At 42.6% G+C, this 18,657-nt stretch overlaps 1 protein-coding gene across 2 annotated transcripts in view; it reads left to right on the forward strand.

Annotated features, from left to right (window-relative positions):
* The window catches only part of RCL1 (RNA terminal phosphate cyclase like 1), a 69,080-nt gene extending 50,451 nt beyond the window's left edge, over nucleotides 1-18,629 (forward strand). Inside the window, exons 8-10 of one of the 2 annotated variants that reach the window (XM_054583083.1) lie at nucleotides 3,593-3,696; nucleotides 13,103-13,189; nucleotides 13,633-18,629. In XM_054583083.1, the coding sequence (XP_054439058.1) occupies nucleotides 3,593-3,696; nucleotides 13,103-13,189; nucleotides 13,633-13,783 (342 nt within the window). In that variant the 3' untranslated portion in view covers nucleotides 13,784-18,629. The remainder of the gene's footprint in view (nucleotides 1-3,592; nucleotides 3,697-13,102; nucleotides 13,190-13,632) is intronic. The other variant, XM_054583084.1, reaches the window with a different exon arrangement.
* Nucleotides 18,630-18,657: the final 28 nt, after the last annotated feature.

Genomic DNA, 18,657 nt, shown 5'->3' on the forward strand with positions numbered 1-18,657 from the left:
TTAAAATATCCTGGTCTTAGACCTTTTTTTTTTTTTTTTTTTTAACGTTTGTCTAATTAAAATGGAAGACAAAAGACCTATAATTGTGTCTTCAGTAGTGTGAGTCCACTCCCTCTACTCACCCTGTAGCTAGCAAGTAGTGGCGGAAAGAATATCCCATCAAGTGAAATCCTTCTGAGGGGGAAGAATCTTCTCATAACTCCTGTATAGCCAAGGTCTGGCCTTAGCTTTGTTGATGCTAAGTCAGTTCAATGTTTGATGCTTACTTTAGCGATTTTGTGTGTGTGTGTGTGTGTGTGTGTGAAAGATAAGTAATAACTAAAAATTGGGAGTAAATAAATGATCAAGAGGTGACCACCATGTCATCTAGGAAGTTTGTCATCTAGACATCTGTGAAGATGGAATGTGCATGTGATCCACGCGTCCCTAAGCTCCTAGCGACTCGTTCAGGTTTCCCTTCCTTGGTGGTAGGAGGTCCCCCTTCTGACACTGGAGACCCTTCCATCTCTTTCCAGTAGATCTAGCGGAACTGAAAGCATCACATTACAGAATAACCTTGCTGGAGCGTGAGTTTTTTATCCCGTAAATAGCACATTATAGGCCTCAGGGTGAAAACACAGTCTACAAGTCCACAAGAGAGAAAACCTGCAATCTGGATTAGGCTATTTTATTTTTTTTCACTTTACTCTAGTTAAGTTCTACTTAAAAATCATTTCATTGTGCTTGCACCAAGTTTTCTTTTTTAAATCATTAAAGAAACTTCCTTTTTGCGTGTCCGCGATCTTCAGTTTTTGGATGAAAGTGCTTCACGCTTTTATGAATAATAATTTATAGGTCTGTGTTGTGACATGGTTTAAATAAGTAATAAAAACATAATCCCCTTTAAAAGTGCTATTTATTTTTATCAAAGTTTTAATCCTCTGATCTAATCCCTCTTGTTCTATTTCTGTCTCATCAGTTACCAAGTCCTCTGGATTCTGTTTCAGGCTCTCTGGAACTGCCTTTCCTGTCCCATCCTTTTTGCTGCCTTCATCTCCTCTCCTCCTCCCCCCCTTCCCCTTCCCATTATGTCTGTTGGCTTTCCCCTCTTTCAGGGGAGAAGTCCTTTCCAGTTCTGCTCCAACATCCCCTTCAGTCTGAGCTCCTAAAATACTTACTTGATCTTTTCCCTCCTGTGCTGAAAGACCTTCACTAGCTTCTCACTTTCCCAAGATAAATCAGAACCTTGCTGGACTCAGAAAAGCCCTGGTCTGCCTACTGCACCTTTTCCCAGAGTTTCACATACTTCTCCCCTGCAGGTACCATGCAGCCCTTTCAGGCTGGCTGCCTGGTTTTTCCTTGCTGGCCCTGGGTCATATTTACCTCATCGGTCTGCTCTTCCTTCCCCTCCAAACCCCCTCCCTCCGGGGCCAGTTTAAGTCCCCCTCTTCCCAAAGCCTCCCCCTGGTGCTGTGAGCAGCAGTCCCTCCCCGCTCACCTTGGCTGTCCGGGTGTCCATAGCTCTCAGTGGCTGCAGAGCTTTGGCTTCACTTTGAATTGTTTTTGTTTCGATATTTCAGTGTGATTGAAGCACCTTGGCACAAGGGTTGTATCCTCTGCTGAGGGGTGGCCCTACCACACCCTCCATTGTATCCTCCTGTACACAGACCCCCAACATATTTATTGCACTAAAATACTGGTGTAGTACGTAATAAAAATCAATAAAAATCTATTGAAAATGGTGGAATAGTAGCATGGTGATAAGAGGCAGAAACTGAAGAGGACAGTTTAATTTTAGACAGTCTTACTGGGTTGGCCAAAAAATATATCCAGTTTTATCTGTAAAATAAGACATTTTCATTTTCACCAATAACTTTATTGATTTAGATATTTTGAGTATGTCGGCTATCTCCCGTGTAGTATGATATTGATTCTTTTTAATTAATGTCTTGATTTGATCACCATCAACCTCAACTCATCTACCCAACCATGGAGCATTGTCCAGTGAGAAATCTGCAGCACAAAACTTTACAAACCACTTTTGACATATTCGATCAGTCATAGCACCTTCTCCATGCATTGCACAAATCTTTCCTTGTATTTCAGTTGTGTTTTTACCTTTCTTGAAATAATAAAGCATAATATGCTGAAAATGTTGGCATATTTTCTTCCACCTTCAGTATTAAAATGGCTACACAAAAATTCACCAATTTTGATTTTTTTAAAAATGCACGCTGAAATGACAGCTGCCACAATACAATCTAATAAAATTGTTTTGAATGAAATTAGAGGCAACTAAATGCTACTAGAGCCATCGTACAAAAAACAAATGAACTTTTTGGCCAACCCGATATGAAAGGCAACAAGTTTTGTAAAACAGTTTTGGTCCTCAATTCTCTATTGGTCAGGCTTTCTTTTTTGGATAGAAATATATATGCTATACATGTTCTTGTCCTAAAATTTGTTTAACGGGGTAAATATTATCCTTTAAGGTAGGTTAGGAAGAGCAATAGATTTTCTTAAAGGCTAGCAGTAGGATAAAGCCCCTTTATTTTCCTACTCCATTGTCATAAATGAAACCCGACAGCAAAGAGTGAATGTCTGTGCCTGAGAATCGATTTATTTCCTACACTACATGCCTTTCTAAAGGAGAGAGGTATACCCAGCAGTGAGTGGCCACCTGTTCTGTTTAAAGTCTGGGAGTCTAGACTTGGGCATTGACGTGCCATCCTCAGAAACTGGGTTCTTTTTGTGATGTACAAAATATGTAGAAATTCAAGGTCGTTCTACTTTCACTGTGTACAATGTAAGTTTGAATTGTTTTAAGTACAGTTACCCCAGAAAGAATGATCAGGGAGGAAGACATTTTTAAGGCACATGTGCAAATAGCAGTAATGCATGCATCTAGTGGAAGCAGCAGAATGGCCAAAATGGTCGAGAAATTAAAAAATGAAGGAAGAAAGGCAACCAACACAGTTGCTCTTCAGGAGAAAGTTTGTGAGAGGAGTTCTATTGGTTTGGAAGAAAAGGAAGAAAAAGTGGGGGAAATAGTGCATAAGTAGTAAGAATGTACGTATCTGATCTTAATAGTTCTTCAGTTTTGAGGCACACAGAAAGGGTAAGGAGGAGGAACTAAAGTCACAGCAAGCAGTTTTTGACTGATTAAGTCTTACAGATGAAGGTTCTTCCATGTCAGATTGACTGTGGTGGTCTACAACAGGTTAAATAAACAGAAGTGCATTCACTTCACCCATGTTAATTAACTGTACATTTCCTAGTATTGATTTTGCTTTTTTGTTTGTATATCCTACTGCTGCTTTAATTAGAAGGGAAACTTTTACTTTTCTGTAGATGTACCTCAGTAAACTTGAATGTCTATTTATTCTGATAGTCTCAGCTAATACAGTTGTTTCTATTAGCTGTTAGTTTAACCCCCACAGTTAAGTTACATAGGCACAACTCTTGAAAGACCCATATTCTGTTTTATAATTGCTTGAAATTTGCAATCTGTTCTTCTGTGGTTCTGGTATTTCTGGGTATTTGTGACTATTTTCTTGGTTTTCCATTTTCTGGTTGGTATAACGATTAATCTTTTAAGTGTTTGTATTTACAGGGTGGATGTGTGGACTCGACCAACCAAAGCCTGGCTCTGTTGTTTATGACCCTGGGACAGCAGGATGTTTCCAAAGTCCTGCTAGGACCGCTCTCTCCCTACACGTGAGTTGTTTTCTTTCAGCCTCATTATGCTATCCAATTTAATCTTCCAGTTGCATGAGATGACAAAGGTGTTGTGCTGTGCACAGCCTATCCCTGTGAACACCTGCTTGTTCTGACCCTTAAATGAGCTGGAGGTTGTCACTCTTAACCTGGTGTTTAACAATATTTTTGCCTTTCCCCCCTATAGTTTCATCACTCCCATCTCTCAGCTCCATGTTGTTGAAGCTGTGTGGTATATTAGATAGTTTTTTTGTCTATGGTTTAGATTTTTTACAATTTTGAAGGTAAACTCCAGGTTCCATTATAGCTTGCTTGGATTTTTTTTTGTTAGTTTTGTTTAATCCCTCTTTTCCCTAGCTGTGGCAAATAGGCCTGTCTTTTTGCCCAAGATGATAGGGTATGCACTGGCTGGAAAGATGAAGAAAGAGGCAATGTCTATAGTAATGCCACTGGACAGGTAGGGAAATTGTAAAGATGAGTTTGGCCACTGGATGCTATCAGAATTGATGGCTGAGGTATTAAACAAGCAGTCTCCAAAAAGAGCAGCTCATTAGAAGACTTGAATTAGCAAATGAGTTTGCGGTGACAGTCTGAGCACTGACATCTGGCTGTCGGTGGGTGGGCCTTGCATGGGAGGAGATATTCAGGTAGATATGAGACTGAACTGTCCTTTTTCGGTTATCATGGTACCGATGCTGTATATCTGAAAGGTACAGTACTGTGATAACTGAAGAATGGTGGTGCCATCACGTTGGGAACGGGACAAGCACAGCTGAGGGGTGTTGCACTATTGGATCATTGCTGGGGGGCATAGAGACCAGGAGCTTGAAAGAGGGGTTTTTTAAAATTTTGTGTTGGTGGTGGGAGGTCTTTTTGGAAGAAGGAAATAAAAGAGAATGCATTCTGTTAGCAATGGGAGAAGACTGATAAGCAGGAAACTGGTGAGGACCACTTTATCTGCTGATAACTTGTGTAAAGTATTTCACAGCACAGGAAACCTGAAATTGAGTAATCCTCAATGGCACACTAACATCAGGAATCAACATCGCTAAAATAGATTTTGTAGTTAAGGCATTTGGAGAGGAGGTGAGGGCTGGGATTACGGAAGTGCAGAGATTCACTTCCTGTAGAGAGTTTGCTGGAAGCGCCTGACAGCCTGTGACTGCTATGGCCCCTTCAGCTTCTTAGCTCTCATTGCCACTGCTTTCCCAACCTCTGCTTCAGGGCAGCAGAAGATCAGGTTGCTCGCACAGCATTGCAGCTGTGTCCAGACGTGTATAGTTGTGGGGCATGGGTTTTGGCAGAATATTATGTAAGAAATGGAATATGTATTTTTATTTTTACTTGACACTTTTTTTGCCCTTAGAGATTTTTTTTTTCAGTTCGGCTATAGGGCCTCTATAATTTTTCAAGTCAGCAGCCCCTGTGGAGATAGTTAAGATGTGACTGGATTTTTTTTTAAAGTTCCTGTGTTCTCCTTGACTCTCTCACCAAACATTAATTGTAGTGTCTTGTCTTCAGAAACCTTGCCTAAAATTACTACGTCTCCCAGGAAAATAAAGTGGTCTACTCTGAATGGAGCTTTACAGGACTGGGGCAAATTGCAAAGTTATGTTTGAGACTTGGGGCTATCTTTCTCTGGATTTCCTGCCTCTCGGGGTTTCATGCAAGGGGGACTGCTGTGGGGTGGGAAAGGGCAGCCTCCTTTCTTTTTGGTAAGCTAGCACAAGGTAGGGGGTGTGGGGTTGTAAGGAGTTTATTTTTGAAAGCTGTATCTGTTTGGGACCCTTTCGGTCCTTTATCATTGTGGAAGGCTGCAGTGGCTCAAAATGAGGAAGGGCGAAGGCAGGAAGAAATATACATCCTTCAGGGACCAGTAGGCAAAATTAACGTCATATTTGGGGGTACAGTTAGGGTAAAAAAGGCACAGAATCTATAGTCAGTATAATCATGGTTGGGGGGAGGACAGTTTATCCTAGTTGGATTCAAGAGTTTGGAGAGGAAACTATCATTTTTTTTATGTATAGATAAAGTCATAAAAATCTGGTTTTTTACATCTGAAATTTCTCAAGAAAACTGGAAGCAGGACCCTCCTTGGGGTAAAGAAATGTATTTCTTCTGGCAGTTTTCACATTCTGATTTGTATACATAGCTTTTTAATTATTTTTTTTTCTTCAGTGCATAGGGATTAAGGAGGATCTTTTTATTGCCGTATTGCTTTCAAACCCTTTCTGAAAAAATCAGGGTCTCTGTTCTTCCTTTTATTCTTCCCTCTTACTTATGTTGGTGGTTTTCTGTGTTACTTGTCTTTTTATCCAACTGTGTTACTTGAGAAGGCAAGTCTGTATGTATGAAATTATTCAGAAAGGCCAGAGAGATTTTTTTTTTTCTGTAGAATAAAATAATACTGGATAACATGTTGGTATGTGGAGAGTCTATTTCTTTTTTTAAAATTTAATCTTTACTGTATTTTTTTCCTTCCCCCCCCCTCCTCCCAGCAATCACCAACGTTGTCCACGTCCATGAAGACTTTTTTTCCTTTTTGCTCAATCCCTCTGACCCCAACCCCACCATCCCCCCCGCCCCAGCTAGCTGTCATCTGCTCTCAATCTCTGTGTCTGTCCCCATTTTCCTTATCAGTCCAGTTCATTCATCAGATTCCACATATGAGTGAAATCGTACAGTATTTGTCTTTCTCTGACTGGCGTATTTCACTTAGCATAATACTCTATAGGTCAATCCATGCTGTCACCAAGGATAAAATTTTCTTTTTTACAACCAAGTAGTATGCCATTGTGTGAATGTCCCATAGTTGTTTTATCCACTCTACTGATGGACACTTGGGCTGCTTCCATATCTTGGTGATTGTAAATAATGCTGCAATGAACATGGGGGTACTTATGTTCTTTCAAATTTGTGTTTTGGATTCCTTCGGATATATTACTAGAAGTGGGATCACTGGGTCAAAAGGCAGATCGACTCTTAATTTTTTGAGGTATCTCCTGAAGAATCTATTTCTGTTCAATTTGTTGCGTTTTAGATGGTTTACAGTTGGTGACATTGGTTTCATCTTCCCGTGAAAAAAATTAATATTACAGTTTAGGGAGGACTTATGTTTTTAAATACATGAAAGTGGAATTAACAGCAAGAAAATAGCACTTTCACAAATTATTTATGATTGGAGACTGAGGTTACCAGAACTTTCAAAATTTTGTTGCTATACGGACATTGAAGTGTGCAGCCTACTTGATTTCACCACTGGCTCTACCCTGGAGCCCCAGGGGACCATGATCATTAGCATCTCTGAGCCTTTCTTTCGTCTGTGGAGAAGGTGAATGGTCTTGTAGTCATGGGCCTGTGGAGATGGAGTGAAGCTTTAAGGTCATGCACTTAATGCTCGCAGCAGTGCAGCATGCCTGGCAGAGCTCGGTCAGTGCTGGACATTGCGATTTCCACCCAGACACCCCTTTGTCCTGCCCCATTCCGGGAAATCTAGTCTCGTGTTAAGGTCACCTTGAGCACCAGGAGGCCCAGTAAACTTGCTTTGGGTAATTTCCAGCCTAAAGTCAGCTGTAAATTGTGTTTGCTCAGTTACCTATACATTTATATCCATTAATTTTTGAATGTATGATTAACTTCCTGCAGTCATATTGCTGAACAGACTACACACATCTTATTTACTATTTCCAAGAATTGCGTAAGGTGTTTATTTAACAAACACTTAGTAGAATTTACAATTGGCCAGACATTGTTTTAAGTCTGTCCAAATATGAAATCATTTAGTTTTCATAATAACCCTTTGAGGGTGACAGAGGCAGGTACTATTGCACACTCCATTTTGCAGGTGAGGGGACTGAGGCATGGAGAGGCCCAGTCACATGCCCAGGGTCACAGTCAGCATGTGGAGTTCAGGCCCAGACAGTCTCATCCGGAATCCATGCTTCCCTGACCCACGGCTCTTATGTATGGGGTTGGACTCCAGACACCTCCCTTCCTGAGGCAGGGAGCCATGCTACATTTTTTGGAGAGTCTTTATTTCAAAATGTAAAATGACCTCCTTCTATCTTTTTTTAAATTTTTTTTTTATTTTTAAATCATGTTTATTCTATTACAGTTGTCTCAATTTTTCCCCTTTTACCCCCCTTGCACCCATCCCACCCCCACCCCCCCACTCCCACAGTCAATCCCCACTCTGTTGTCCATGTCCATGGGTCATTCATACATGTGCTTTGTCTAGTCCCTTCCCCTTCTGTCCACCATTGTTCTCTTCCCCCCTCCCCACTGGTCACTTTCAGTCTGCTCCATGTTTCTGTGCCTGTGGTTTATTTTGTTCATTAGTTTATTTTGTTGAATAGATTCCACTTATAGAGGAGGTCATATGGTATTTGTCTTTCACCAACTGGCTTATTTCACTGAGAATAATATTCTCCAGTTCCATCCATGTTGTTGCAAAAGGTAGGAGGCTGTCTGCCTGCCTTCCTTCCTCTCTCTCTTCCTTTCTCCCTCCCTCCCTCCCATTTTATTTATTTTTAAATGTCAAAGTCAATTATAAAATATTAAATATAAATATTTATATAAATATAATATAAAAAAATAAAACCATTATAAATTCTCAGCAATTAAAACAACATGGCACCAGCACAGAAATAATCAAGTAGATCAATGAAGTATAATGAGCATTCTAGAAACAAATGTATATATCTAACAATGTGATATATGATGAAGCTGATATTTCAAATCAATGGAGAAAATAAGGCTTAGTCAACAAATAAGGTGCATGGACCATTATTACTTGAAATAAAACAAATATAGAGATCTCCTTCTATCTTTACTTAGAGGTCTAAAATGAACCATGCTGCTTTGGTTTTTTTTGTCACTTTAATAAATGACCTCTTTCTGCTACTCGTGAAGTGCTGGGGAGTAAGGGCCCAGGGTCCTCGTTAAACATGGACTGACTAGGGGTTCTTGGCTCGCCCTGCCTGTCACACAGCGGTGTGAAGAGCAAATGGCAATCATGCAGGGGAAAGCGATGTGCTGGCCTGGCCTATAGCTCTTTGGGTTCAGGTGTTTTAACTGCTCTCCTGAGCGAGCAGGATAACGCTCCACCTTACATTGGTGATTTAATTGTGTTTAACATGCTGGGAAGCCCTGTCACCTTTATTAAGCTGTTTGAACCCCAGAACAGATTTGGTGTATGGTAAAAGCAAATGATAGTTTTACTTTTCAGATGAGAGAGAGGTCAGTGACCTGCTCTTAGTGAGTTTTTAACCAAACTTTCCTGGGACCCACATCTCCCAACAGTGCCACCAGCCGATCTGTTTCCTTCTGCCATTATAACCAAGTTTAATGCCTTAGTTTTTATAGCATAGGCCAGCTGGACTTTGGGAAAGCCACTATTTGGCAGAAAAGCGCCACCAATACATTTAAAAGCTGTGGTATGATGACTATAGGGGCTTCATCCAGATCTCCTATCCCCTCCTGAGGCCCGAGAAGTAGGTATTTCCACTGTCTGAGTGGCTCGGTGCAGCAGGAATGGGGGACCTCTGTTGTAGTTTGGGAGCTGCTAAGGGGAGAAAGCTCCCCATGATTGCTTTCACCCCCACTTGTCTACCAGGTATTATCAGAAGAGGGACCTGGTGTGAGGGGCCGTATATAAAGGGACAGGGCCCAACAACCCAGCTAGTCCTGAGCAGCTGGGATTCACTGGACAGATGACTTTGAGCCCAGTGGCTGTCACGTGTTGACCAACAGCGCTGGTGGGAACAACCCGTGTTTGGAAGATACATAGGAAAAAATTATCTCTGTGTTCCAGGGTTCTCTGAAACCTGCTTGTTGATGGCCTGGAGGCTTTCACAAGAAGCCAGTTGTTTGTTTGTTTGTTTGTTTTTAAATAAATCACTTTGTATTGGAAAAAGTAGTTTACTACAGAAATTGTTCTCTTAAGCCCTTCCCATGGAAGGTGCACAGTCCCAGCTGTCTGATACGGTCATTCTGAAAAGCTGCCAGTCACACTGTGTGGAGGGGAGCAGAGCTGCCCTCAGCATGCGGTGGCAGTCTCGTTTGCCTGGCTTTGTGGCCCAATGGTTGTGCCTAGCAAGTGTGGATCTACAGAGTGGTGTTTGGAAGAAAAGGGAGGGGATGGGGTGGGGCATCGTGGGGCCTGTGTGTGGCCGGAGGCACATTGAGCTGCGGGGCTGTGGGGCTGTGGGGGAGGATGTGGATCAGCACCGGATGTGACTGTTCAGCTGTGTGTTGATATGGGGCAAGTTTATTCTGTTTGTTTTTCCTTTCCTTAAAGAGACTGTTAGGATTTAATATTGTGTGTGGTTATTTCTCAGCTTCTGAACATGTTTGCTTTTTGATAGCCCCGCTGTAGGAGACAGGGAGTGTGGGGCTGCAGGCAGGAGGGCATTCTGAAACATACCTTAACCCTTTTCCTTGGACAGCCTTTCTCAGACAGGTCGAGGGGCTGGCAGAACATTATGTAAAAAGCAGAACCAGCTTGGCTTTTCCTAACTATTCCAGAGACTACCAATACCTCAGAGCTGCAAATATGTAGGCCTGCACACTCAGACCTGTGTTTCTCCCATCCTGCTCCAAGAGATCAGAAGTAAGCAGTGGCCTCTTAGGAATTCTGCCAGCTGGGGCGGGTGTCTGGCTTTTCTAGCACAGTTGAACGATTCACAGTGGAATAGGCTGGGGAGGCTCTGGGAGCAGGCCTGTGTTAGGGCCGAGAGAGAGGACAAGCTGTTTTTTTCTTGGAGTGCGGATGAGTTGGTGAGATGGCTGGCTTTGCCTGTGCTACTGCCAGCTGGACGCTTTGCCCACAGATGTGGACTGTTTATCTGTGGGTTTACTGTCTTTGTTTTCTTTTTTTCCTAGGACAGGGTGGGGTGAAGGGCAAAAAACTAAAAATTGGTTAGTAAGACAGGAAAGCCAGCAGGGGAAGAACTGACTTCCCTTAATTGCTAAGAATGTTGAAGTCATTTCCCAAAATTAGTCCTTACTCCTAAATTCTCTTTCATGCCTCAATATGGAATGCTTTACATAATGCCTAGCAGTTATAATGGGTTTCAATGGTATCTTAAGGTTATTGCCTTTGAGATGCTTATATAATCTACTAAGGTGGAGAGGGGAGGAAGGGGACAATTGTGAGACAACTATACATAAGCATTTAATTAGACACCACAAGCAGAACTAAGAGTACAGGAGGGTTATTGGCCAGGGAATGCTCTGTAGAAGACTTGACAAGTGGAAAGTTATTTTAAAGATGGAGATGGAGAGAGAGTAAAGAAGTGAGGACTTTATCTGTGAGCATGCAGGGCTTACCAGAACTACTCTCTAGGGCAGTTCCTGTTTCATCTCTTAACCCCTGACATGCCTGCTGGTCATGTCAGCCAAACAGGGTGAGAGATTGTTCGGGCCCCCTTTTCTCCTTTTTGCCTCTCCCTCCTTTAACTAGATTGACTAGAACAGAGGAGCAGGAAGAGGGAAAATTCATTACAGTAGGCTTTATACTTAGTTTGGTATATACTGTAAGGGTGGGAGCCTGAATCAATCGATACTTTTTTTTAACTTCACAAATTGTGTGTGAAGTTAAACACACACACACACACACACACACACACACACACACAGTCTCTCTCTCTCTCTCTCAAAAAACTTGGTGACTGGCTTCTTTGTGCTTAGCATAATGTTTTCAAAGTTCAATCATTTTTGGTACATATTGTAGCATGTATCAATATTTTGTACCTTTTTATAGCTGAACAGTATTCCATTGTAAGGATATATCACATTTTGTTTATTCATTCATTCGTTGATGGGCATTGGGTTGTTTCTACTTTTTGACTGTTACGAGTAATGCTGTTTTGAACATTTGTGTACAAGTTTTTGAGTGTGTGTTTTCATTTATCTTGTATATACATTTAAAAATAGAATTGCTGAATCATACGATAACTCCTTTAACATTTTGAGGAACTGCCAGGCTGTTTTCCACAGCGGTAACAATTTTCTATTTTGCATCTGAACCACATATTACTTATCATCTGTCTTTTTTATTTTAACCATTCTATTGGGTGTGAAGTGGTATCTCACAGTGGTTTTGATTTTCACTTCCCTGTGATTAATGGTGTTGAACGTGTGTTCATGTGTTTATTGGCTTTGTGCATATCGTCTTTAGAGAAATGTCTGTTCAGATCCTTTATCTATTTTTAAATTGGGTTATTTGGTTTTTTATTATTGAGTTTTAAGAGTTCTTTATATATTCTAGGTATTAAACCCTTATCAGATAAATGATTTGGAAATATTTTTTTCCCATCCTGGGGATTGTATTTTCACTTTTCTTGATAGTGTCCACAAAATATTTCAGTTTTGATGAAGTCCTGTTTCTTTTTCTTTCATCACTCTGTTTTTTTGTGTTCTAAGAAGCCATTGTCTAGCCCAAGGTCATGATTTCCTCCTGCTTTCTTCTGGGAATTTCATCATTTTAGCAGTTACATGCAGGCTTTTTGATCCATATTGAGTTATTTTTTGTGTGCTGTGAAGAAAGGGCCTATGTGAAGTTGTCTCAGCACCATTCATTGAGAAGTTCATTCTTTCCCTGTTGAATTATCTTAGCACCCTTTTTGATAATCAGTTGAACATAAATGAGTGAGCTCATTTCCTGGGTCTCAATTCTGTTCCATTGATCTGCAGGTCAGGATCAGTATTTTGAAAGCTCTTCAGATGATTCCATGTACGTTTGGGGCTGAGACCCATCTGGCTGGGATAGGGACTTTGGTTGGTTCGATTGGCAGGGAGCACAACACAAGATTGCTGGAGTGCTTTATTACAGATACATGGAACATCTGTTCTTAACTAAACCAGTGTTTTTCAAACTTGCGTGATAAAAATCACCAGGGGTGCTTATGAATAACAGATTTCTGGCCCTGTGCACTGGGGAGAGAGGGCCTGGAAACGAGTGGAGAGGGGACGTCTTTGCCTACGGCCTGTGATTTGGGCTCTTCCACATGGACCTGTCTCCCCTGTCAGTTGCCAGTTGATTAGAGCCTTCAGGGATCTGTATGTGTAATAAATTCTCCAGGTGGGTGTTATGGTCAGGGAACTGGGGTGGTGCTAGATCTGCGAGGCCAGACCAGTAGAAGTCTGCGTACCCAGATCATAGCCCTTCCATGGAATTGCTGTTCCCAGGATACTCAGGGGGTGAAGCCATAGCTCTTCCTTAAGGAAGATGACAAGAAACAGCCCCCATGAAACTTCTTGCTCTTTCCTGGCCACCTTATTTAATATTGCCTCCTGCCATATACACACAGATATTGTTTACCCTTGTTTCCTCCCCATCTGCCTTGTGTACATTATTAAATTTCCCTTTTCAAGAATATTTAACTTACCTTGTCTACCCCACTAGATTGAAAATTTCATGTGAGAGGGGATTTTTAGTTGACTGCAACATCACCAGCACCAAGAACAGTGCCCGGTACATTGTAGGCATTCGGTAAATATTGCTTAAGTGAATGGAAGGATGTTGTTGAAGCCGAGGAATGAAGAGAGAGACCTGTGTTTTGGGATCAGCAGTAGTTGTTCTGCTTGGTTTTACCGCACGAAGCTGTGAATCAACTGCATGTTTCTCTCTTTGCAGGAGCCACTCAAATAGCGCCATGTTTATGTCCACTGTAACAAGCGTGTAGGACAAAACTTCGTGTCATGTACTAACCTCTAACTTTATGTAATTCATCTTGTTGTATTGTGTGCATCCCTCCACAAATAATCCTCTTTGGAGACTGATAGGCTATAAATAACTATGACTTAATCAGCTTTGGTGAAAATTTCTTAATTTTGGTCACTCTTGATCTGGGAAATTAAAAGCTTGGGTTCTAGGTGAGAGGAGTTTTTCCAAAATCTAATTCCTCTTTCATTCCTCCCTCTTTTTTTTTTTAGGATAGAATTTTTGCGTCATTTGAAGAGCTTTTTCCAGATTATGTTTAAAATTGAAACCAAGCCATGCGGTGAAGAACGCAAGGGCGGGGATAAAGTGCTGATGACCTGTGTCGGCATTGGCTTCTCCAACCTTAGCAAGACCCTCAAGTGATACTGTCACAGGATAAAAGGCCCTAACGCCTGCAGACAAAGCAGAAGCTGCCAAGGACCCAAAGGGGGCCAACTCCAAATTCATCAGGACAGGATAGCTTCTTACATTAAAGCATTTTTAGGTTTTCCATTTAAAAACAATCAGAATACCCAAGGAAAAGACATATTTATATCATGTGGTTTCCAGCCATTTCTCCAGTGGTGTTGACATTCCTCAGGAGGCCCTGTAGTGACGAGAGCTGCACAGCTTTCCTGGACACAGAGCGTGCCTCCACGACACAGCCGTCCTGCTAGGCGGACACCGCAGCTACATTTCAGCAGGGCTTCCTCAGCCCGCATCCCGGGGCTCCTGCCGTGCAGCCCTGTTTTCCAGACCCTGTGGCATCTGTTACTGTTCTTTCTGCAAGGACTGACCTCTGAACCTTGGTTTCTGTGTAAGGGTTAAAGGAAATAATACCATTGGAAACTCTTTACAAGCAGTGCAGTGTTATGCAAGTTTCAGAAAATGGTACATTAGACTATTTCGTTCCTTGTCTTTGGAATGGACCCTGTTATCTCGGAGACAGATTCTGCTCCCTGCCTGGTTCATTGTATTTGTATGTGGGGGATAAGTGCCTGGGAAGGGCAGGGGTCCAATTAAAGTTATTGGATATTTTCTGTATCTCAGGTGTGCCATACATTTTTTTTATTTTATTCTCAGTAATCTTGCGATGTAAATTTTATCTCCACAAGAAAATTTTAAAAGGATATTTTGTTCCTTTTAAAGATTAGATCTCCTGATTTAAAGATGGAATTGTAATAGTGTGGAATTTTACCTATTGGTGAGTAAGATTATTACTGTTTCATGGATGCTAGCAGAAGACAAGAGAATCCTGTCAGAGACGATGAACTTTGTTACGCGGAGCACAAGAGCGAGCAACAAGAGGTTCTTGTTTGTATTGGCTTCTCCTGTTTCTCCCACACTAGTGACCTGGGGCGGGGGGCGGGGGGTGCCAGGCAGATTCCAGGCATGCAGTGGGTTTGCGTCACAGCCAAGGAACATGCATGCTTGGGGACTCTACCCCTTGTAGCATGACTGCTCTTGCTCCAGATGAGAACCTCACTTCATCCCCCCAGACTGCTTGCCGTGAACACAGTTATGAGAAGGGATACAGGTAAAGGCCTCCCCAGCAATAATGTACAAGAACACAGGATTGTGTGTACGGGCTTGGAGTTGGTAGAAGGGGGAAGATCTCATTCTACTAGAATTCCAAATGGTCTTCTCCACCTGAGGTGGGCTTTTGAAGTATGTAAAGTCTTTGTCTCCTCAGTCCTCTTGATACGCTTTTCTTTTTCAGTGAAAGGGGCCTGAGGAGGTCTATGCTCTTACGAAGGGGTGTGGGAGGATGCAGAGACGACGGCTAACATTGAAGAAGTCCAGACATTGGGAACTGCACTCTACTTGCAGAGAGCTTTACCTGCTGTATAGTTTCTGTTGCTGCATAACAAATCATCGCCAACTTAGCATCTTGAAACAATAACCCATTTATCATCTCACAGTTCTGTAGGTCGGGGGTCCTGGTGGGCTTGCTTAGGTTCCCTGCTTAGGGTTTCAAAGCTGATGTCAAGGTGTCAGCCAGGCAAGGCTCTGGGAAAGAATGTGCTTCCAGTTCATTCAGCTGGCAGGATTCAGGTTGTAGGACTGGAGTTCATTTCTGGCTGGCTGGGGACAGCTCTCAGCTTATAAGGGCTGCACACGTTTCTCACAACTTGGTTCACTTGCCCCTTTAAGCCAGCAATGGTACATCAGATCCTTCTGTTGCATCGGGTTTTGCACGTGCTTTGAATCTGACTTCCTCTTGTGGTATCAACTGAAGAAAACATTGCTTTTAAATGACTCATATCACAGTCCCACCTGGATAATCTCAGTATCTGAAAGTTGCTTGAACAAAACAGAACCTAGATTAGTGTTTGAGGAGCCATGGGCTGGAAATTTTGGTCAGTCAGCTGAGAATTTTGCATACCGCACATGCTGCAGTCCTATTTCATGCTGTCGCTGGTTGAACCCAGATCTTCCAACGCTTGGATACTGAGACACATGTTGAATACTATTCCACAGGAGCTTTCTGTCTCTCAAGCTGTGGGAATGGTACTGTTGGTCAATTTAGGGTGGCATGTAGACTCCAGGCAGATGATCGCAAGCAGTAGAAAGTATGCATGCTCCTATCTGCTCTAAACACAGAAGAGTCTTTTGGCTTCCAGCCTTCCATCTAGCACAGCTGCTTTTGGAGTAGGAACATCTGGCAGTAGTGGGGATGATACTGCCAAAAGGAGAATAAATTTAATGTTTATTTAAACAGCCTGCTTCCAGCCCCTTTTCTCAAATGCCCAAGAGAAATAATACCACTTCTAGGGAAGACGCCATCCTGTGCAGGTTGCTGGTACATCTTATTGACGTTAAGCTCCCATGGTCTCTGCCTTAGCTTAGCTTAGCTCCTGATTGGTCTGGCTACCCTGGGGTAGTTTGATGGGAGATCAGCATTTTGGGCTTGGTTTTCTGCCGTGGCTTGTCTGTTCCCCTCGACAGAGAGAGACCTCTCTGAGATAGACCCCTTAATAAAACCAGTGATACATTTTTTTTTTAAGCCTGACTTTATTGAGGTCAAGGCAAAATCATTGCCTTTGCCTTATCGTCATTTACCAGGCCCTGTTTTTGCCTTTCAACACCCTTCAACTACATTCTGTGTAAACACCAGCCATCAGCCTCCATCGTGATTATTTTACCATATTTGTCAGGACAGTTGATAGAAGGTGGGAGGAAGCCAAGGTATTGCAACATGACATGCTGATGGGGAAAGAGCAACAGGAAGGCTTTGCTGAAATCCAGATTGCCCTCATAGGACAGCAGGCCTTCCTGGGTTTTTGTTGTTTATTTGTTTTGGTTTTTGTTTTATCTTTTCTGATAAAAAGTGGTGAAGGACATCACTGATTACAGACCCAACAAAAAGAAGCCAACACTTAAGTTGCACCACAGTGCCTGTCCTTTCACTGTCACTTTACCACAAAAGACCACGAGGTGGCTATTTTCCTTTAGGCCTACTGTGTTGGGAGACTCCCAGGAGAGGCCCGGGCTGGTAATTAATTGTATCGTGACTGAGGGGAAGAGTTGACAATGCTAAAGGTAGGAAAAGAAGTAGGCAGGATGGAAAAGAGAGGCTTGAAGAAGTGGATAAAATCAAAAATACATGGATAAAAGGAAGCACCAGGGAAATACATTACCCCAGTTTTGGCTGTGCCCAAGAGATTCACCTGAGTGAGGCACGGGGACGGACCAAGGAGAGGTGAAGAAATGCATTTCCTGGGGGCCTTGGTCGTGGTGAAAGGATAAGAATGTTGGCTTCCATTGAATGTCCTGTTGGGATCTCATTGGAGACCTGTGCAGGTACCCATGGGCAATTTTAGCCAGGCTGTGATGAATGGAAAAGCAGCACCACAGGCTCAGCCCAACCTGGAGCTCCCTTGCTCCTTACCTGGCCCCGAATGGAGGAGAAGTAGTAACTTGTTCTTAGAGTGTCCATGTGCAGACAACCATGGCCTGTTTTACAGAAGTGACTAATAGTTCGTGGGAATACCAATAGGCAAGACAGGTCTTTTTGTACTCTAGTTGGCTAGCTCTAAGAAGACGTTTGAGTGGAGCTATTTACCAATGTTTGGCATCTTACGGAGGCCAAACCACATCATTCCTTTACTCAAGCAAATAAAACCTGCCGTTTTGTCAGGGCCTGCTTGGGTTTGGGGCTGCTTTCATTCTTCATCACATCTGGCCCACACCTGTCAGATAGTCTGACCCCCAGCCTGAGACGTGGGCCTTGAGGCAGCCCCGTTGACGGGCCACATCAGGGTTTTTCTGGTCCTTCCAATGCTAGTGGTTCTGGATGTGCATCCTGCTCTGCTGAGACCCTCCTTTTGGGTCTGCAGAGGAGGTGATGGTCATCGCAGTAGGTGAGGCACAGCTTGCTTTCTGGCCCAGCTCAGCTACTGACCAGCTGCTGTGACATTAAATAATTCGCCTCTCCACTCTTGGGTTTCCTCTCTAGATCTGGGGTAGATGGTGTGAGATGGTGCCAGAAAAATAAGGTGCCCCACATTGCCTTTTCTACCCCTCCCCATTCTGAGATGTTTATTTGGGGCGAAAGGAAGGTTAGTTGGCAGGAATATTTTTTAAACGTTGAGATGTTTTCTCTGAGGTCTCCGGGCACTCTATTTCTGCATTTCCTCCCCATTCCTAAATATTCATATTGATTAATACTTTCTCCTATGATTTGGGGAATGTATATTCAAATTGATGAAAGTAGGTGAATTTCTAGAAACCAAAGGCCAATTTAAAGACAAAGTGAACCAGCCCAGCAATAATACACGCAGCAACTCCCTGTCACGTGGCCACAGGAGCGGTGGCACTGCTGTTGGGCTCTCTGGTGGCCATTTGGCAACTCTTTTCTGTCTTAGGAGAAGAGGTTGTTCCAGAGGAAGGGAAATGGAGAGGCACCTGCCTCTTCCTGCTGTGTCTGGGAACGGTAGGACATTTGGAAGCTCTTTCTGATCTTTAAGGGGAGGTATTGAGAGGGTGGGGGGACGAGGACTATATATTTTGAAATGGTCCTGGCTTGCGACATGTAGGGATCCCATATTAGGTCATGACAACCCTCCTCGGGCTATTTGAAATGTCGAATGTGCTTAGTTCCTGGACCTTCCCACATACTCCTCTGTGATTTCTCTACTTACTGTTTTACCTGTTAGGCAATTAAAGGCACTGTGCCTAAGATCTGTAAACTTTGAAAAACCAATAAAAATGTTTGCAACAAGAAAAACAGTACTGGCTCCAAATTATGCAGAGAA

Source organism: Pteronotus mesoamericanus, unplaced genomic scaffold (assembly GCF_021234165.1).
Source record: "Pteronotus mesoamericanus isolate MK-2021 breed Mesoamerican mustached bat unplaced genomic scaffold, CSHL_Meso_final contig_73, whole genome shotgun sequence".
Taxonomy (NCBI): Eukaryota; Metazoa; Chordata; class Mammalia; order Chiroptera; family Mormoopidae; genus Pteronotus; species Pteronotus mesoamericanus.